The sequence below is a fragment of the Tympanuchus pallidicinctus genome, unplaced genomic scaffold (genome assembly GCF_026119805.1).
Source record: "Tympanuchus pallidicinctus isolate F22 unplaced genomic scaffold, pur_lepc_1.0 scaffold31, whole genome shotgun sequence".
In the NCBI taxonomy this organism is placed as follows: domain Eukaryota; kingdom Metazoa; phylum Chordata; class Aves; order Galliformes; family Phasianidae; genus Tympanuchus; species Tympanuchus pallidicinctus.
This window is the reverse complement of record NW_026294749.1, coordinates 14,189,816-14,211,696: the sequence shown is the minus strand read 5'-3', so window position 1 is coordinate 14,211,696 and position 21,881 is coordinate 14,189,816. Positions and strand designations below refer to the sequence as shown.

The 21,881-nt window shown below is 40.3% G+C and overlaps 1 protein-coding gene across 9 annotated transcripts in view; it reads right to left on the bottom strand.

Moving 5' to 3' along the window:
- The window catches only part of TNS3 (tensin 3), a 210,413-nt gene that overhangs the window by 112,466 nt on the left and 76,066 nt on the right, over window positions 1-21,881 (bottom strand). For 6 of the 9 annotated variants that reach the window (XM_052697646.1, XM_052697647.1, XM_052697654.1 and 3 more), the window contains exons 3-4: window positions 21,585-21,622; window positions 4,920-4,958 (exon numbers count right to left, since the gene is read on the bottom strand). In XM_052697646.1, coding sequence (XP_052553606.1) covers window positions 4,920-4,958; window positions 21,585-21,622 — 77 coding nt within the window. Of the gene's footprint in view, window positions 1-4,919; window positions 4,959-8,409; window positions 8,426-21,584; window positions 21,623-21,881 lie in introns of those variants that run through there. The other 3 variants (XM_052697650.1, XM_052697649.1, XM_052697648.1) reach the window with 2 other exon arrangements.

Genomic DNA, 21,881 nt, shown 5'->3' with positions numbered 1-21,881 from the left:
AATCCAACTAACTCTCAAACACATACAGAACACAAATTGGTTTTACATTGTCACTCCCTGAATTCACAGCTTTTCAGCCAACATTCAGCACTGAGGGTACTTTACAAGTTACAACATACACAGAAAGCAAGGTATGAATTTGTGTATTCCCTTGTACTTCAGCCTTCCGCTCTTTGCCTTTCTGTGGAACAGAACACGTGTGGGTGTTGATAAAAGTGAACCACAGAGGCACATTCTAAGTACTCTGTAAAATCTATGTTCACAGATTTAAAACACATTAAGTTCTATCTGTTGGAGTTTAAAATAAACATTTCTTAAAATTCAGAATCTACTACTATGAAAATATGACAGGAAAAAAAATCACCAAAGGTAAAACCATCCATCAGTACATTATTTTAAATTACAACAATCCTTTTGCTAAAAGGAACTTATTTTCTCTCAAACACTGTTACAGTATTTAGTATTCAAACTTCTGTTGCCCTTCTTTATTCCCCTTGGTTTTTTCTTTATATCATGATGTATTTTCACTAAAATTCACCTTCTGAAAAAATGTTTGCACATTTCCCTCATAAATGAAATTATGAGTCTTTAAACAAGTAAAAATGAGATATGTAATTAGTCTGAAAGCATTTAGCTACCTTTTTGACTCCACTACTCACTTCTTCAGCAATTTCTCATGGTATGGTCTCCTCCTCCAACAAAAGAAAACAAAGCACTTTTCTTGGACAATTACCTTTACTCCATTTCCCTCCTCTTTTGGGATAGGCCAGACAACAGCCTGACTCAATGTTCAAAAGCAGGCGTTGTGTTTCTTAGGAGGGACTTTAAGGTGAAAACCTCTGACTTTTCTTCACAAGCAGACAAGAGGTTTGCATACTTTAGGAAAATAGGGTTAAGCAAAACAAAACAAACAAACAAAACAAAACAAAAACAACAGAAATACACCTCCTAATTTCTCCCTCCACCCTCAATTTGTATCAAAATGACTTAAGTTGCCACTTTGGTACGATAAGTGAACAAAGTTTACAAAACACAGACAGGTGGGCAAGTGTCCTCTCAGCCTTTCTGTATTACCACAGTTGGTTATAAAATGCAATGTTTAAATGGCTGTTTTACAGCTATACAGATTTTTTTGCTAAAAGGTTGGGAAAAAAAAAAAAATAAAACAACTAAAAAGGAGAAGAAAGGTTGATCACAAAACAGAGGTTAGAAGAGCAATTTCTCTGGTAAAGATCTCAACTGTGCCTTAAAATTGACAAGCCCCGTAGCAGAAAGGCCTATTCAATCAGTAGTCAATTCATGATAAGAAACCGTACAGGCTAAGAGGCTCAGGCTTCACATCACATTTCCTTAATGCAAGACGTACAACAGGGCACGTAATGGGTCCTGAGGAATTAAGATTTAATTTTCTTTATCCTTTTTTAAAGAACACTGCCATGATGGATGAAGAAAACATAAGCAGAAGAGACAAACCTACCACTTTCACAGTACATCTGAGATTGTCATAGAAGAATTCCAGATTTTAAAAACTACCTCAAAATAACACCCTTTCTTTGGCTTTCCCCTTACTCTTACATTTTTTAAGTGTTGCATGAAATCAAAAGCATTTGGAGCTGAGTTAAGGATCTAAGCTTCCTCTCTTTTCTTGCTGTATTGCGTAAGACAATTTTTTAAAAGTGCATTTGTTACCAATTACTTAAAAACGTTGAATTTAGAAGATTAAAAACTTCTTACTCTTTCAAAACAAGTTTCAGAAAAGACTGTTAAACTTTGATATTTATAACATTTTAGGAGAACAGTTACACAGACCAATAAAGCTCTCACATACAAAGACAACGACCATGCATCATGGCATCTTTGCCAGTTTTTCTCTTTAAAATCCTTGGGTCATGCAGTACATATTTCCAATGAAAGACAATAGCCACAAACAAACCAATGCTTCTCCATGAAATAAAATGAAGTCCATCAGAAAAACACTTATTTTGCTAAACATCTGCCTTGAAATAGAAGAGTACAACTAAAATCATCCACCTTTCTCTAGTCAAATATGTGTGTGACAACTAAAGCAAGTAGTATTTGAACACTAAGCAGCTGCTTTATATTGGAGCAATTGCTGCTCTGGGTTAATGTGTGACAGCTCTGATGTTTCTACAAAACTTCAAGAGAAATGGTAAGGAAGGGCCTCTTTGGAAACAGAAAATAAAGCTGAAAATCACAGAATAACAGAAATACAGAAAGGTTTGGGTTGGAAGGGACCTTAAGAGGTCTAGCCCCCCTGCTACAGGCAGGGACACCTCCCATTAGACCAGGCTGCTCAAAGCCCCATCCAGCCTGGCCTTGAATGCTTCCAGGGTGGGGGCATCCACATCATCTCTGGGCAGCCTGTTCCAGCCTCACCACCTCCACAGTGAAGAGTTTCTTCCTAATATCTAGAGTATATCTACCCTCTTCAGCCTAAAACCATTTCCCCTCTTCCAGTCACTACATGTCCTTCTAAAATGTCCCTCTCTAGCTTTCCTGCTGGGAGGAAAGGAAGTACCCTTCAGGTACTGGAAGGCTACTATGAGGTCCGCCCAGAGCCTTCCCTTCTGAAGGCTGAAGAGCCCCAGCTTTCTCAGCCTGTTCTTGTAGAGAAGGTTCTCCAGCCCTCTGGTCATCTTTGTGGCTCTGCTCTGAACCAGCTCCAAGAGCTGTCAGATAGCTACAGTCCTTCTTGTGTTGGGGGTCCCAGAACTGGACACAGTTCTCCAGCTGGAGTCTCACAAGAGCAGAGCAGAGGGGCAAAATCACCTCCCTCAGCCTGCTGGTCACACTTCTCTTGATGCAACCCAGGGTACAGCTGGGTTGCAAGAACACATTGCCAGGGTCTTTCAACAACTGACATTCCCAAATTCAAATCTGACCTCAACCCATTCTCCACCCTATGTTTGCTGGATTGTCACAATCCAGATGCAGGACCTTACACTTCGCCTTGTTGAACTTCAGGGGGCTCACCTCTCAAACCTGTCCAAGTCCCTCTGGTTGGCATCCTTTCCCTCTGTTGTGTCAACTGCAGCACTCAGCTTGCCGTCATCTGCAAACTTGTTAAGGATGCCCTTGATTCGACTGCCCCTGTTGCCTACAAAGATGTTAAATGGCACTGTGCTAGCACCAATCCCTGAGGAGCACCACTCATCACTGGCCTCCTCTTGGATCTCAAGCTGTTGACTGCAACTATCTCAGTCTGTGACCATCCAGCCAATTCCTTATCCAGTGAGTGATCCATCCATCAAATCCATTTTTCTCCACATTGATGACTAGGATGCCTGACACTGTCTTGCACGATGCTTTGCACAAGTCCAGGGAAGTGATGTCAGTTGCTCCTGATATCCTGATTCAGCCTTCTCCAGGCTAATCAGTCCCAGTTCTCTCAGACCTTTTTCATAAGGGCCCCTAATAATCATTTTTTGGCCTTCCACTGGACTCTCTCCAGCAGTTGCCCTTCTTTGTGACCAGAGGAGCAGTATTCTAGATGGGGCCTCACCAAAGCAGAATAACCTCATAAACCCAATTCTTTAGCCTGGAGAGTCACAGAAGATTGTACTTCAGAAACAGAATCCCTCACCAGATACATTTTATCTGTGTACAAGACAGGCTCCTAATTCACAAATATTACTACATGGAAGAATATTAAACAGAATTTCAACCTTCTTCATGACTAGAAGTAGTAAATAATTCGTGGACCAAGTAAATCTCTGGTTTCATCTCTGCCAGTAAACTAAAATAGGTCTAGCCACTTTTACCATCCACACTGTTTTAATCTTGAGGTCACAAAGTAACCTGGGCCCAGGTTACCTATGAACCACTGTTCACATGAACTGCAATTAGTAACAGTAATGAGTGGTATCATATTCCACAAGTTGCTGTATGTTTAAAATTGTTGCTGAATCACAGGGACAATTTTTTCATGTTAGAATCAACATTCAGGCTCTATATAAAACAAAAAAAGGAAAAAGCAACCACAGTTGTCAATACACATCTGCAACTGTGAGCTGCAAACTTAAGAGCTGCTTATAATATCAGTAATAACGTCATACAGAATTCTCAGACTGTAACATGGATTAATTCATAGAAATACCGTGTCAAAATGAGGAAAGACCTTTCATACATTCATACTCACATTTCTCACATACTCACTCACAGACTCACGTTTGGATTTTGTTTTCCAGCCTTTCTTTTAGTGAACAATAATTAAGAAAAGCATGGACCAGTGCTTCCATGGCACCTTTCTGCTTCCACAACTCATGGTAACACATCACTGCCTGCATTTTGCAAGCTGGGAAATCAAGACAAAAATGTGCAGTGAGTTGCCCAATTTATACAGCAAAGCAGAAATGAGATGTATGATTCACAGCCACCAGTGGCTGCATCACATACTTAAAAACACATAGTTCCAGTTGAAACTTAGGAATCAGCTGTTGAGTGCCTTGTCCTGGTAATGACGCTAGCAAGCAGCAGCACTAGTTCAACAAATAACAGTTACATGCCATCTTTGGGCAGTATTCATGTTATCAATACAGCTAAAATAACCAAATTCAGCCTGAAAAAGCTCACCTGCTTTTTTAAAAAGACAATGTAGGAAGACAACTACACGTGAACGCTGCTGCACCATGGACAAATCACCTTAGGAACAATCCTCAACAGCAGAAAATACTTGATCCAGAAAATCCACAGCTTTGCAAAACACTCAATGAAACAATAAGATTGCTGCATGGGATAGAGCACACTAATAAGCTTCAGGATTACACCCTGTACTTACTGTGCCTTCACAGGAGAAAGCGGATTGCATAGTACTGAGGAGACCATAGGTGGTTATGGGAATAACTTGATCTATAACCTAATAAAACTTGATGGCTATCACAAGAGCTGACAATACTTACCAGTTTGTAGTTGCTCTGAAGAAAGCAAGGTGTCACCACCTACAAAAAATAATAATAATAATAAAATAAGGGGAAAAAAAATCTTCCTCTGTAATTTGACTTAATTCTATAGACTGAGCTCCCTCAATACTGTCCAATCTAGTTATTGTCAACGGGATACTAAGAGGACCAGGTGCAGAACTGTAGTGTCCACAACTGAGCACAGATACATTACTTGCCCTCAGCTTCCTGAACAGTCAGAAAACACTGTGTGTGCCATGCTGACATTTCCATAAGCAGCAAAACAGTTTCAAGAGTAACCCATTTCTTCAGGTATACACGTAGGAAAGCATCAATAGCTCTCTCCACCACAACTATCCAGCTTTTTTAGCATTCTTCTATGATCACTCAGTTTTAAATTAGTAAACAGCTCCTCCACTTTTTCAGGAGACCAGAACATCAGCAATTCACTTAACCTTATCTTTCTTCTCAATTTTGTTATGGCGTATGGGCTGAGCAGAGCAAGTAGCTTACTCTGTGGACCCACTTAATTTCACAGGTTTTACTCCAAAGATCCAGAGACACAAAACTGCAAGTAACCACATCTGTGAGGAGGCAAGTAAATATACATCACATTCTTTATCATTTGAAAACACCTTTACACAACATGTAGACTAATAAGTCACTTTCACCTGAATAAATATTTTAAGTTCACTAAAGTTAAAACACTTGCTAAGAACAGTTTGTTCTATGTACACGACAACAAGAATTTTGAACACTTATCAAGAAAGAAAGAAAGCCAGCTGAGGTATGACCAACTAGGATTACCTGATGACCTAGAGAAACTGATCATTAACTTATTTCTACAGACCCACACACGTGGGTCTGTAGACCCACTAGACCTCACACACGTATTCAAATGACTGTAGCTAATCAATTTACTCTTTTCAGCTGAGCCTCAGTAATAGTCATCAAGCGTACTAAATTATTTTGTGATTAATCCTGACAAATGCCATTTCAGTTAACACATCCAACTTCACAGCTGTGACTCTCCTGGACAGGCTCACCTCTCACCCCAGCAGAGGAGATCCTGAAACTCTGTGACAACACTTGAAATAAAAACAGGCTCATTAAGGAATTGTTGATGAGCTTTAAGTCGTACTATATGGAGTGGTTCACTAAACAGAAGGGCTCCAATGTGGAATTTATAACCCTTAGATTAATAAAATAGAAGATATAGTTTATAGAATACAGCAAGCTACAAGGATGAAAAGAAACATCCAGTCCTGGTATGCATAACAAACAAAAAGAAGTAGACCTGACTACATCATAACAATATGTTCAGGACCAGAACCATCTTTAAGCCACCAGTATAGAACGTATGACTTCCAAGCAAGGAACATTTTTGTCTCATAAAACGAGTCTTATTAAAGTTCAGTAAAGAAACATGATCAAATTCTTCTTCAAGTTCAGTATCTGACTGCAGCTCTAAGCATTTCACAAGAAAATGTACAAGTAAAGTATTAATATCAACTGAAACAGAGTCACAATTATACCAAAAAATCAATGACTTATTCTGGGGGAAGCCTGAAATCTATTTGCAAATTTCCGAATCAGAATGAAAACCAACATTGCCTATTTTTTGCTCTGCAGACTGCTCTGTTTAGCCAGCATAGCAAAATGCAGAAAACAGTTAAACATAACGTGAGCTTGCGTTGACCTAAATTTCATTTTGAACATTGTTGTGTTCTGAATTTATGTATAGCACAGATAAGTTGATTTTCATACTGCAGCACATGTTTAATTAATTGAAATGATAATCAAATCTACCAAAACTACTAAACCTGTGAGCTGTGTTCTGATCTGCACTGGGGAACAAAAAGTGTGGCCAGCAAATTGATGAAGGGGATCCTCTGCTCTGCCCTGGTGAGAACACATCTGGAATACTGTGTCCACTTCTGGGCTATGTGCACTGAAACAAGAGAGGGATCTTCTAGAAAGAGTCCAACAGATGGCCACAGAGATGATTAGGGGCCTCGAGCATCTCTCCTGTATGAAGAAAGGCTGAGAGATCTCATACTCCTGAGTCTGGAGAAGGATAGGAGAGGATGTCATTAATGTTCACGGATATCTCAAGTGTGGAAGTCAAATTGATGGAGGCAGATCTTCTTTATGGCATGCAGCAATAGAACAAGAGGCAAGAGGCAGAAGTTGGAACACAGAAAGTTCCATTCAAACACAAGAAGAACCTATTTACTGCGAAAGTGATGGAGCAGTGGGCAGGTTGCTGAAGGAACACTCTTCCTTCATCCCCAATTCTTCAATTTTTGGTTTCTGTTTTCTTTTGAGTTGGCATTAGGTAGGTATATTAATATAACTACCTAACAATGTCATCATTGACAATACGTCTCTTACTAATCTACATGCAGGTTTCAATACAACTGAGTGTGTGCCAGGTGTGAGAGGTGGAGTAAGTACTGCACTGTGCCCTACCCACATCTTGGTGTCAGCTCAGACAGTGCCAATCACACACTGACGGTTTGGTTGTTGTTGAGTAAGGGCTGCATACCTGGGGCAAGGCCAGGTCACTTGGCAGGAAAGAGCTGCTGCCATGAAGGCATAACATCAGGGGGTGGCCCACATTACTACTAACTGTCTCGGCTGTATGTGGGCCAGAGGTTGGGCATGCCTGGTTTAGAAGGAAGTATACATCTAGAAAGCAAAACTGCAGAACTTCACTTTAATATCAGAGCAAAGACAGAAAGGGGAAAAAAAAACCAAAAATGTAAATCCCTCATTCATTGGCTGTAAAGAATTACATATACTTCTAGTAACTACACAAAACAACAAACTTCAAATTTTCTGATCCTCACTGAAGCTGGAGCTAACCCAAAGAAAGATACAATCAAGAGGTTTGTCAGCTTTCAACATATAGGCTAGGAATATATTCAGTAAAACAAAATACTTAGAGGCCCTGCACTTTCACATACTCACTCATAAAAGAAAAAATAGAACTAAGGAAATTCCCAAGTCTGGCTTTTAAAAACAGGTAGAAACTCAGTGCCACTCCATCTCCACGTGACATACAGACACGTAAGCCCGTCCATAAACAACAAGGTAAATAACTGAAGGTCAAATAACCTGTTCTTGCATATATAATTCAGCATATGCAGAAAACACATTCCTAGTTGATACCTCCAGAATCAAGTCTTACATTGAAGAAGTCCTGTCTTGATGGAAAAACGATTTAAAGCAATTTCCATAACAATTCTGATTCCAATGAACTGGCAAGTAATTTTCCTTCATACAACTGTAACACCAGTCACATGAGTTAATGAGTAACTAACCAATACAAGATAAATAGTAAGTCAAACAAGAAAAAATGTCAACAAATGGCATGATAAGTGGTGCTAAGGAAATAAAACGTATCCCCACTTGCTCTATCAGAACCACAATCAGTACTCCCTCACAGCTGCACAACAGGCCATTTGCTTGGATAACCTCTACTTACATTTCAGTATATTTTTCACTTCTCCGTGTGTCTTTCACATTGCACTTCTCCTTTTTTCTCTTCTTTTTATGAAAAGTAGGTGGCCTTTCAGAGGAAGAACCATCTTCAAAGAATGAGCCAGCTATTATCAAGCCTGCATCTCAAAGTCCAAATCTCAAATACTATCATATCTCTACTTCAAAATTCATACAACTTAACCATTTAGTTATAATGACTCACATAGTCATTTCAGTATAGATTACCAGGCTGATCAAGCATGACTTCCTCTTGCTGAATCCATGCTGGCTATTCCTGATTTTCTTGCCCTTCACGTGCCTGGAAATGGTTTATATGATTAGTTTCAGCAGCTCCCAGAAATCAGCAAGGCTGACCAATGCACTAGTGTGTCTTACTTCTTGCCCTTCTTGAAGGGCATTTACCCTCCTCCAGACCTCAAGCACTTCTTGCAAGCACCATAACTGACCAAGCTTATCAAGAGTGGCCTCACAATGACATCAGCCAGCTAGATCGGTGATCATGGATGCACTCTATGTTTGCGTGCTCAGTTTGCTTGACTATTCCCTGATCTGATCCATTTCCAACAAGGATACATCTTCCAAGCTGCACCTCTTCTTCCTGGTCTCAGGGATTCCTGACGTTTGTCTTTCTAGTGAAGTCCAAGTCAAAGAAAGCATTAATTACCTAAGTCTTTTCTTTCTTTAATTCTTTCTAACTAGGTCTCACATTTCATTCAGCACTATTGCTGTGGTTTAACCTAGCAGGTAGCTCAGCACCACACAGTCACTCATTCGCTCCTCGCACTGGGATGGGGGAGAGAATCATAAGGAAAAAACAATGTAGAACTCATGGATTGAGATAAAACTGTGTACTGAGGCAGAAAAAAAGAAAATTATAATAGTTGTGACTATATTATACAAGTATATATGAATGCATGTAACAAGTGATGCAAGAACAATTGCTCACTACCTGCCAACCAAAGCCCAGCTAGCCCAAAAACAGTAGAACAGGGAGAGATGAACTCCCACCCCTCTCAAAACTTTCCTCCCACATGATGGCATACGGTATGGAATATCCCTCTGGCCAGCTTAAGTCAGCTGTCCTGATTCTGTCTTCTCCCAGCATCTTGAGTGCTCTTTTTCTCCTAGACCCTTGTGCCTCCCCCCACTTCGTTGATAGCACGGTAGGGGAAAGTAAGAAAACCGAAGTGTACAGCACTGCTCAGCAACAGCTGGAAACATCAGTGTGTTATTGTTTTTCTCCTAACAAACAAACAAACAAAATACGATGAATGAAATTCTGTTTCACCTGAAATTAAAACAACTATCTATACTTAATCTTCATCTGGTCACTTACATTTTCAGAAGCCCTTCTCGGTTCTAATGAAAAAAAAAAACAAAAAACAAAAAACATCGAGTGTAGTATTTAAAAGAAAAAAATATTTTTTAAAAAGTAATTGTACTCTTGAAGTTTGTAATATGCCTTAGGAGACAATTCTAAAGGGCAAAGGAACCCAGGATGCCCGGACATCACTCAAGAAAGAATTCATGAAGGCATAAGAGATGACTACGCCCACATGCCAAATGACAAACAAGCAGGGAAGAACTTTCACATAACTCTAGTCATTTTAACAAATTTCTTTCCTTTCAAAATGCACAGTAAGAGTATCTCACAAGTGCATTCTAAATGTATCTTCAGTTTTGTAGCTGTTCAAAAGAGACAACAAAATGGCACAGAATGTTCCCCTATAATTTTTTATCATCAAAACTTTTATTTTATTTTTTTTTTGGCACGCTACTTGGCTCCGGAAGCAGGAAAGTGCTGCAGCCGGTTGAGGGGCTGTCCGGGAGGAGCTGCCGGGTGCCACTGACCGCGTAGCAGGTCTGACGTCGCGGGGCCACAGCCAGGAGCAGCGGCAGGATCAGTCCCTGAATAGATAAAACCTTCCACTAGGGAGCGGAGCAACCCAGGAGCAGCGTGAACAGGATGGACAAACCGGGCACAGCACGGCAGATCCCACTAGCAGGGAGGGCGAGGACAGAATGTGCGTGCTCAGGAAACCGGCTCACCTAACGGCTGCCTCCCGCACAGCTAATCTAACCATGGTCTCCACTAGGCAGAAAGCTCTGGCAGTTCAGATGGATGCCCACCTAAAAATGAGGCAGTTCAAGTCTGTGGCTGCAGCGAATGCCCGAGCCTGCCGCTGCCGGTGAAGGGCAGCAGGCATTCCACCCGCATGAGGTGTGCACAGATGGATGGTCTGCTCGGCACGGTGGCAAAGCTCAAGGAGGAGATGGAGAGATTAAGGAGTTGGAGTGAAAGCAGTAGATTGGTGGAGAAACTCCCTGCTGCATGCGTGAGAAAGACACCAGGGTGAATACCCCCAGAACAGTGGTAGGCCCCCACCCCAGACACTGTTGAGCAGAGACAACAGAATAAAAGGAGAAGAAACAGGTCCCATCCCAACCCACCTCAGTTCCCAGGTGCCCCAACATAACGGGTTTGAGGCTCTAGAACTTGAGAGAGGAGTAAGAGAGGATGTGGTGGGAGGACCACATTCAAGGTTCTCTGGGGCAAGGTGGTCAACTGCACACCTCAGGACAGTCTCTGTCAGGAAAGACAGAAAGGTTACTTCACAGGTGTCTCCTTTCAGAGAGGAACAGAGGGCCTATATGTCAGCCCAGCCCAATTGCAGGGAAGCGTGCTGCCTCCCTGGGGCCCGGGCGAGGGAGATTTCTAGTAATCTTCCCGGTCTGATTATTATTATCCTGAATTGATAGCTCAGGCTGGCAGTGATGAAGTCACTGAGAAAAGCCTGAGGATTATCAAAAAAGACCTCAGGGGAATGGGCCAGTTAGTGGATAGCCTGGAAGTATAGGTCACATTTTCCTCTATCCCTTCAAGGGCAGGGAACGAGAGGAGCAGGAAAACCCATCTCATAAATATGTGGCTGCCAGGCTGGTGCAAACGCAAGAACTTTGGTTTTTTTGACCATGTAGTGGTTTACTTGGCACTTGGCCCAGTGGCAGCTGATGGATGTCACCTGTCTCAAAGAGGGAAATGGATCCTAGCCGAGGAGCTGGCAAAGCTTGTGGAGAGGGCTTAAAGCTAGACATGGAAGGGGAAGGGATAAAACCAGGCCCAATAGAGCTGAGCCTAGGGGAACAAAGACTGGGTTGGTTCTGAGGTATGGAGCTCAGCTGAAGTGCATCTACAGCAATGGGTGCATGGACAACAAATGGGAGAAGCTGGAAGCACAGTGCAGCAGGCCAACTATGATTTAATTTAGCTGCCCTAATGGAAATGTTGTGGGATTGCTTCCATGACTGGATGGCTATAAGCTCTTCAGAAGGGACAGGTAAGAAAGTAAGGATGGTGGCATAGCCCTCTAAGTTAGAGAGTGTTTTGATATTGAGCTAGGAGGTTGGGAATTGTAAGATTGACTCTATGGGAAAGGATCAGAGGGACGGCCAACAAGGCAGGCATCATGACTGGGGTCTGTTACATATCACCTAACCAAGAGACAGATGATGTGTTCTATGAAAAGCTCGCAGAAGGTTCATGACAGCCAGTCCTTGGTCTCATGGGGGACTTGAGCTTCCCTTACGTTTCCTGGAAAGACAAGACAGCACAGAAGAAGCAGTCCAGAAGGTTTCTAGAGTGTATGGAAGATAAGCTGACAAGAGAGCCTACCAGGGCAGGTGCCTTGCTAGACCTGCTGTTCACAGAGAAGAACTAGAGGAAGATGCAGAGGTTGGGGGCTATCTTGGACAGAGTGACCATGAAACGGTAGATTTCTTGCTGAAGTCAGGAGGGTGGGGTGGCAGCAAAACTGCTACCAAAGGGCTTCCAAAGGGCAGATTTTGAACTCTTCAGAACACTGGTAGAAAGTGTCCCTTGGGATTCAGTCCTGAAAGGTAAAGGGGTCCAGGAAGCCTGGTCATTCCTCAAGAAGGAAGTCTTAAAGGTACAGCAGCAGGCTGTCCCTGTCTGCCATAAGATGAGCCATCACAAAAGACAAGTGTGGATGAACAGGGAACTTTTCATGAAGCTCTGGGAGAAAAAGAAAATCTTTCTCCTGTAGAAGAAAGGACAGGAAACTCAGGAAGAGTACAAAGTTGTTAGGATGCGCATTGAGAAAATTAGAGAGGCCGAAGTCCGACTTGAACTCAATTTGGCTGCTGGTACAAAAGAGAACAAAAGAATTCTTTACAAATACATTAACAGAAAGAGGAGGGCTAAGCAGAATCTCCTTCCTTTACTGGATGCGGCAGGGAACACGACCACCGAGTTTAAGGAAAAGGCTGAGGTTCTCAATGCATTCTTTATAGCTGTCTTTGAAAGTCATACCCATTGTTGTTGGAGCACTCTACCCCCTGACCTGGAAGTCTGGGATGGTGAGCAGAATAAACCCCCACAATTCTTGTGAAAACTGTCAGAAACTTACTACTCCACCTGGACTGCCACAAGTCCATGGGGCCAGATGGGATCCACCTGAGGATGTTGAGGAAGCCAGCAGAGGTGATAACCAAGCTCCTTTCTATCATCTTTCAGCATTCCCGGTCACCTGGAGAGGTCCCAGAGGATTGTGGAGGCTTGCCAGTGTGACTCCCATCTGTAAGAAGGGTCCTAAGGAGGATTTGGGGAACTATAGGCCTATCAGCCTGACCTCAGTGCCAGGTAAGGTTATGGAGAAGATCATCCTTAGGGAGACCATAGGGCACGAGCAGGACAACCAGGCAATCAGGCCTAGCAAGCATGGGTTCATGAAAGGCAGGTTCAGTTTGACCAACCTGATCTCCTTCTATGACCAGGTAACCCACCTGGCAGATGAGGGAAAGGCTGCTGATGTAGTCTTCAGCAAATCCTTCAGTACTGTCTTCCACAGTATTCTCCTGGAGAAGGTGGCAGCCCTTAGCTTGGACAGATACGCTCATCACAGGGTAAAAAACTGGCTGGATGGCTCAGCCCAGAGAGTGATGGTGAATGGAGTTAAATCCAGCTGGCTACTGGTTACAAGCTGGTGAGGGGCCTGGAGCACAGGCCTTATGAGGAGCAGCTGAGGAAGTTGGGATTGTTCAGTCTGGAGAAGAGGAGGCTAAGTGTGACCTTACTTCTCTCTACACCTATCTGAAGGAACACTGTGGGGAGGTGGGTTGGCCTCTTCCCCCATGTATCTAGCAATAGGACTAGAGAGAATGGCCTCAAGTTGCACTGGGGAGATTCAGGTTGGACGTTAGGAAATACTTCTCTGAGACACTAGTGAGGCATTAGAACAGGCTGCCCAGGGAGGCAGTGGAGTCACTGACCTTGGGGGTGTTCAAGAAACATTTAGATGATGCACAGCTTAGTGGGAAATACTGGTGATAAGTGGATGGTTGGTCTGGATGATTTTAAGAGGTCTTTTCCAGCCTTGGTGATTCTATGATTCTGTACTCCTGTCAAACAGGTTTGTTTGTTTGCTTATTTGTTACCAGGACTACACTTGCTTTACAAGGCTTTAACTGTCTGAGGTATTTTAAGGACTTTCTTCAACAAGGCATCAGAAGACACATGAAGTGCCCTTCTGTAAATAATTTCTAGTGAAGCACTGTTATAACACAGGTAGTAAAAGCAAATTCTAATGAAGCCTAGACATTTCAGCTTGCCGATATAAAACACGCAAGAGCTTCTACTGGACAAGACATATTACTCACTTCCTCATTATGTGTTTCCAAAACATTTTTGTTATTCATGCGGTCTGTAGTGAAGTTTCCATTCTTTCATTAAGTCAGTAAGGCAACTGCTCATAATCAAATGCAGGGGTTGCTCCAATCTTAGAGAATCAGTATTGCAAGAGGGAATTCATGTACTTCCAGGCCATAGCAATCAAGTGCACTACAACAAACAGACATATCATGGGGACACTGTGATTGCTACCAAAATACTGCTTTAAGAAAGCAGTGGTATATTTTGGTAAGCTACCTGATTTCCTGTCCACCAGAGACATAGTTTAACAAACTGTGTAACATAAAAATGAGAGCATTCCAAGCAACAATAATGTAAACCACATCATTTCTGAGATCTCTGATCCCACGTTAGAGGGCTAAAAAATCGTTACGTCTCTTCAAAAAAATTCAAAATTAAAATTTACAAATCAAGATACAAGGATCAGATCCAGACAGAAAACAACTGGACAAAAGTGATCCATTTTCAGGGCACAGGAATGAAAACCAAACAAAAAAAACCTCCTAAAACATCTTGATGCTTTCCAGTAGAAAATTTACATCTGCTGTGAAAATATAGCCCACTCATGTTTTCATGGTGAACAAAGGAAAAACTGAAGTAGTTTTGTTTCCTTTGCTCAGTACCATCTTATTTTCCTCTTGCCAACTACTAGAATTTGTAAAGAAACAGGGTTTGAATTTGTTCACGTACCACATAGGTCTTGCTAACATAGCCAACTACCTGAAAACGAGACTGAATTAGCGTTCCTGTCTAAATACACTAGCGTATTTTTCAAGTACTTTTCCAGTTTTGGAAAGCCCCAGCAAATTAACTGCTAAACACACAAGCCTGCAGCACAGCATTTCTGCTACTTAAAGAATGCAATGTTTGTGCCCCTAGAAAGCACCTTCAAGTCTTATGCCACTGAATAGCTTACAGTTCTGATTGAATCAGAAGGCTTATTCATTGAACAGCTCGCTACAGTACACCTAACTAAACCAGTAAAGTATTTTGCAGGCAGGAGGATCTGCAAAATACTGCTATTGAGGACTATCAGGAAAACTAATGACTGCTCTGAGTTGCAACTATCAGTTACAAAATTCACACAGTAATCTCAACTTCAACTGCGAACATTTTTATTCCAGTCCAATGCTAAGCAGCATTAAAAGTGTTGCATGCATGCTAATATAACATGCTAATTACTTCCCATGAGGGGAAAAAAAAATTCATTAGAATCTTAAGCCTTACTGAATGTGTCCCTATGTACAGATTCCTACAAAAATGCATCAACTACAGAGGTTCACATAGTTGTCCCCTGCAACCAACATGGCACAAGTTTTCATTTAATTCCTTGATTCCTTCTACCCAAAATCGGAGATAGTTAAGTAGAAAGTATACTCCTCCAATCATGCACACTGATTCTTATATATATACACTTTTTTTTAATTATTATTATTATTAAAGGAAAAAGCAAAGCAAAAAAACTCACATGAACCTTTTGAGAAGCAAAGTCACCATATTTAGTCCACAGCTGCTCGTGGCAGTGCTGACCTACGCTTTCAACTGTCGTATTAACTAAGCCATAGAAGCTGACAGTGGTTTGCTGTACTCAAAACAATTTTCTTCAAGGTTGCTCGATTATTTTTAAAACAGAGTTTTATTGTGAAGTCACTTACAAATTAACACACACCGAGTATTCAGTGAAAGGGTTTTACCAAAAAAGCCTACTTTCTGGGGAAGTTTGAAACATTAAGCTGTATTCCTTGTGCAAATGCACATAAACATGAAAATTAGAGCATCAAGAGAGAAATACATAAAGATTTTAAACTGCCTCTACACAAGTAGCAGCCCTTTTTAAAAAGTGATACACATTTTTAACATCTTAAAAGTTGGATTTCTGTATTAACTTTGTATTATTTTAAACACTCAAAGAGAAATTCTTTCCACTCTTCTGAACAGATATTGAATTTCCTCAACAGCAAACCTTGGGAGCATCAAATTAAATAGAAAAGAAATAATTATCACTCTCAAAGAGAAAGAACATTGGCAGCTGTTTGAGAAATGACAACACCGAAAATACAGTCGCTTCCCTCTCAAAACTGATCAAGTATCAGCATGATGATACCAACCCAAGCCGTCCAACACTTTATGAGCACTCATCAAAAATACGGCAGAGATGAGATGTCAGAAACACGGTAATCCTGGAAATCTCAGTGATTTTTTTCACGTGAAGAGGAAGTGCTCCTAGGCTGCTACTCTTTACTCGCTTCAGCCATCAACCTCTTCCCTGGTCTCATCTTCCTAATGGAACTAGTAATCTAGAACGATCCAATTCATTTAACTTTTTAAGCATTGGACTACTTGTCAAAATGCACTTTCTTAAAGCATTAAGTGTAAAGCGGTGCCCCCTTACACACTTTCTGCTTCTGCACTGAACACAGAAGCAGCACACTGCAATCAGGGCATACAGAACACTGCACACAGCTTGCGAAGCCACCAGCTTTCTGCTCACGTAACAATACAGAACTAGAAGCAGCATCTCTGTAATGCTATACTGTACACTATCAGCAGGCAGGGAAGAACTTTCAAACACAGTCTACTTTCAGACCTCCTTCTGAAAACCAAACAAAACCAAGCACACACACCAGAAATTAGGATTTAAGCTAGGTATCTGATACAGGAGGAATAAAAGACAAAGTGAAGGAAATGTGTAAAACACATTAGATTCACTATTCTGAAGAAAAAGGAAGGTAAAGGCAAGGTATTTTTTTCTTTTAATTTGGATATCACTTACAAGAGCAGAAAGAAAACAAACTAATCCACAACCAAAATTAAATACAGTTTGACTCATAACTGACAACAGCGCATTGTCCACAACTCAATTCCGAATAGTTACCACACTGTTTAAAAGATGGATGAGCTGAACTAAGCAGATATATTTCTCTATAAAAGGAGAAGGATCTTTCCTTCTGCTCCAGAAACACCAAGAAAATTGTTGTATCACAGTGTACAATACATTCCCCTCCTAAGCATTTTTCTCCCTGGACCATGAAGAGCTGCTGATTCTCCTTGTGGGAATGAAAGGTACCTGCCTTCATGGTCACCCACTCAAAGGGCCAGAGACCAGCCCTACCACCTCAGTGAGGCTGCCCCAAGTAAACACAAAGTTTATTCATAAAACAGACCGGGTGACAGAAGTTTACCGAGCCTTTTAAAATGCCAATACGCTTTGAGCTCTACATCTCGTAACTGAAAATAGATGACCAATACATCTATTTTTTATTTCTTTTTTTTACTTCCTCCTTCCCTCTCTTATTTTCACAGTACACAATGAACATGTATCCAAGGACTAAAACCAGCTGTCGCTCCCGGCTTAGTTTTATTGCCATGATTACTGTCAATTTCCCCATTGCAGCACAGCTCATAACATTTTTACAGTAACTTAAACTGTTGTTTTTGTTTTTTACATTTCTGTGCATTTCTTTTTATAATCATGTTCATTTTTCCTTTACTATGAGAGTCTACGAAAGAAATGAACAATGCAGCGAGGGATGTAGGACAGCCTCACTCCTATTCTCTAAACTTTTTAAGCTATTGCTGATCAAAGAAAATGGGAAAACAGGGTCGAGGGGAGAATTATAATATCTCAAATACAAATGCCACGAAAATGAGAATCTGACAAAAAAATGTGGCCTTTGAGCAAAGCAGCAAGACAAAATGTCATGTCTGAGTTTATACCTTTTATGATTGCAATTTTGGCAGCTTCATAAGTGACAAAACACTAAAAATAACACATCTTACTTCTCTATTAAAAAATAAACTACAGAATCTGAAGGTAATGAATTGCTTGACCTAGCTTTAACAGCATTCAACTGGCACGCTACAGCTCAGAACATGAGTCTATCTGAACAAGGATTTTAGATCACTAAGACAAAATCTTGAAGCTTTGATTAAGTCTGCACTCCGCTGAGATGTCTAAATAGCTCCTTAACAGGCAAAGAAGGAAGAGTGTTAAATCAAACTCATGGAAATCAATTAATCCTGTTGGAGAAGAAAAACAGAGCCATGTGGATTAGTGTATTGGACACCAGGTCAGACTGGCAAAGTATCGCACTGCATTATGTACAAAATAATGGCTCAAGCAAGGCAAAATTACCTTCCAGGTTGAGTTGAGGAGATATGTAACACTCAGTACAAAAACTGAAGTAAGGCACTGCTGAATGACACCACTGATCCAGCAAAAGACTTCAACAAATAGTCAAGCTTACCGATATTAAGATAATTTAAGCATTTGCTTACAAGCTTGATAAAATCAGTCAGCTCAAGAGGGACTTCTCATCACATTAAAAATGTGTCAAAAAAATCATGTGTCTTACTAATGTATCAAGTTTTTGAGGCTCAGAGCAACAGTGCTGTCATTGCTCAGCACTCACAATGCACACCAAACTGAGGAACTGAGGCCCATTGAGCGCTGTATGCAAAATAAACTGATTGAGAAGCTGCACCTGAGTTCAAGCACACGCCAAGATCTCTCACGTTGCACTGGCAGAGACACAGCAAACAACTTCACAGACAGGTTATGAGAGTTCAGTGACTTGTTCAGAGAAGAGTGATCTACTAAACCCTTTATGGCAGAGCCCATCCATAGTTCCATTGCTCCAGGACATGATTAGATTACTTCAGTGCTCAGAAACCTGTCTGCTTTTCACTTAAACAAACATATCTGGAAAACTTGTTCACATACTTGTAAATAATCACTTTTTCAAGTAGAAAACAACTTCTGTTTTGAATTTTTGGATCCTAAATTTCATTAATTTATCCCCCAGCCACATCTCCACATTTCCCTTCTTGACTAAATTGCAGATAATAATTCGACAGAGGTGGATCTCTCTCCAGGTTTTATATTCAGATGCCCATTCTGTATGCATTTGTTTTTCTCCACAGACAATACCAATACAGTGTGTGTGTGTGTGTGTGTGTGTGTGTGTGTGTGTGTGTGTGTGTGTGTAGTTGTTTTAAATTAACCTCAAAGACTGACACAGCTGGGGCTGTTCAGCTTGGAGAAGAAAAGGCTCTGAGAAGAGCTGATAGCAGCTTTTCAGTATCTAAAGGGGGCTGTAAGAAATAAGGGGACAGACTCTTTAGCAGGGTCTGCTGTGACAGGACAAGGGGAAATGGTTTCAGACTAAAAGAGGGGAGATTTAGAATAAGGAATGTAGTATAAGGAGCATTGTTCCCTACAGTAAGGGTGGTGAGGCAATGGAGCAATTTACCCACAGATGTGGCACATGTCTCATCTCTGGAAACATTCAAAGTCAGGCAGCACCGAGCAACCTGACCTAGCAGTTTATCTCCCTGATCACTGCAGGGAAGTTGGACTAGATGACCTTTAAGATTCCCCAAATTGCCAGATCAATCTCCAAGTTTTTCACTGGGCAGAGTTCTTCACTTGAATTTACTCATACGTTTTGGAAACACTAAAACAAAGAAATTTTTCCACAAAGCTAAACATCAAGTCAACAATACAGGCGACTGAAATAGATCCGTGTTCTCCAAAAGTCAAGTAGTCTAATTATAAAAATAAGTGTAACCTTCATTCAAAGCAAATACCAGTCTTGTTAAAAGCAGGGAACATTATCCCAAGAGAATAAAACAAAGTAACCCCCTCCAACAACACAAAATTTACACATTAGCACTCCTTGGACATCTCTGATTTACACAGATCTAGAGATGAGGAAATTTTAAGTCATCTGAGACCATGGAGGTACTTATGCTGTTGGTAGCTGACATTACGTGACGAGGAACTTTACGCCTACAGCTTGTCTGATACTTGTACAACACCAAATGAACTCCATTTTGGTCTTTCTGGCAATTTTTCAGATCTCTACAAAAACATAGAAACATTTCACTTGATACCAGTATGTAAAATGATTTTTACTCTACAAAATTAATCAGGGAAAAAAATGCAAAGACAGTACGAAAAGAAGCCTTAAATGAAAAATCAATCCTTTAGAAAAAAGGATTTGACTCTTCCAGTTTGATTTTCTTTCATATTTATTTGTTTTAACAAAACAAATTAATGTAAATGTAAATCTTGAGTGTTACTTTTTTTTCCCCCACTGTTAAAAGTGATATGTTGAAACAATTGTAGAAACAACCCTTCCTCTCACTTTTTATTCATACTTACACAGTTCTTGTTCTATACTGTACGACGTGGAAACCATTCCCATTATTTAACTACTTGTGTAATGTATCAGAAGAACTCATCCACTAGCAAATACACATATTAAAATAAAAAATATTTTTAACTTTAAAAAACTAATATTTTTAAAAATAATATTTTAATTCCACATTTACAACTGTATACATACAAGGAATAGACAACTAATCCTTGACTAGCATGATGTTTATTTTCCCTTCAGATACTCATGTCTTAGCTCGGTTAATTTTCCCATAGCAACATTTTTCAGAACCCACAAAAATTATTCATACATAACATAAGTGCAAGTCAAAAAAAAAAAAACAAAAAAAACCAAGGAGCTTTATTTTTTAAATGTTGATGAGTGTTTTTGTTATGAAAACCACAGAAGAAACTGAACTCTGGATGTGTTCAATATTTATTTGATCTTTCCCATTCAGATGTCTTTAAATTATAAAAAAAGATGGAATGCTAAGTGCAAGGGTTGTTGCTCCTACCTCTTCCTTTCAAGACTGCTCCTGCATGTAATGGAAAACATTCTGACTTTCAGCAGCCATAAAATATCTCTTTTCCTTTTATATAGATTTGTGCTGTCCTGATACTCAATATCTACCTTTCAATATTCAACATCTACTTTCAAGTCAGAAACAATTACAACTCACCAAGCTTTGAAAACGTGCCCTGAGTAATTATAGTTGATTTAACCTAATGGCCAACAAAATCCAAGACAATATAAAACAGTGAGAAGAAAAAAAGGAAGCCAGCTTTCTTTTTTGTAGAGTACAAGATAAACTAGGAGGCTGAGCTGGGTATTTCCTGATGAAAAAGGCACTCATTTTTTAAAAATATCAAAAATTCAGTTATGAAACTGAACTTGCTGGATTCAATTTACAGTACACGCTGAACTTAAATGTTCTCGTATTTTTCTTAAACCACCACTAAAAGTTTCCATTAAATCCTGTTGCTGTAAACTTTAGAAACACACCCCAAACTCATATTTTTCTTTTCCTGGTAGAAGAGCGTAGTTTGTATTTGGCCCAACTTTCTGTTTTCAACTTGAAACTTGTCCTCTTGTGGGAGGAATGAGTAGCTTTATTGCAGAAGTTACACTATACTTGTTTTACCTTAATGACAAAATAACAGCAAAAAGTTGCTTTTTTTTCCTGTCAACTTGGCATCTGATTTAATAATCATCATCATGACACAACTTCTACAGTCCAAACTTCAGATACACGTGGATTGTCAACAAAGAGAGAGAAATAAATAGGCTTACCTTCTCTTCACATTTCCTGTGGCAGGCATACTTGCAAACTAAAATGAAAGCAAAGATAATATATGAGTAAAAGAGCAGGTGGATTCTCTCTTTTTTTTTCTTTAGATCAATCTTTTACTGGAAACACAGCCAATCATAAATCTTCAGATAAAACAGTATTTACATAATAATAATAATAAAAAAAGAGAAGTATAATAGAATGTAGGTTTTATCCTTTCCTGAAAGTGCAACTACAGTAATGTTATCATAGAACCATTACAGTTGGAAAAGATCTCCAAGATCACACAGTCCGACCAC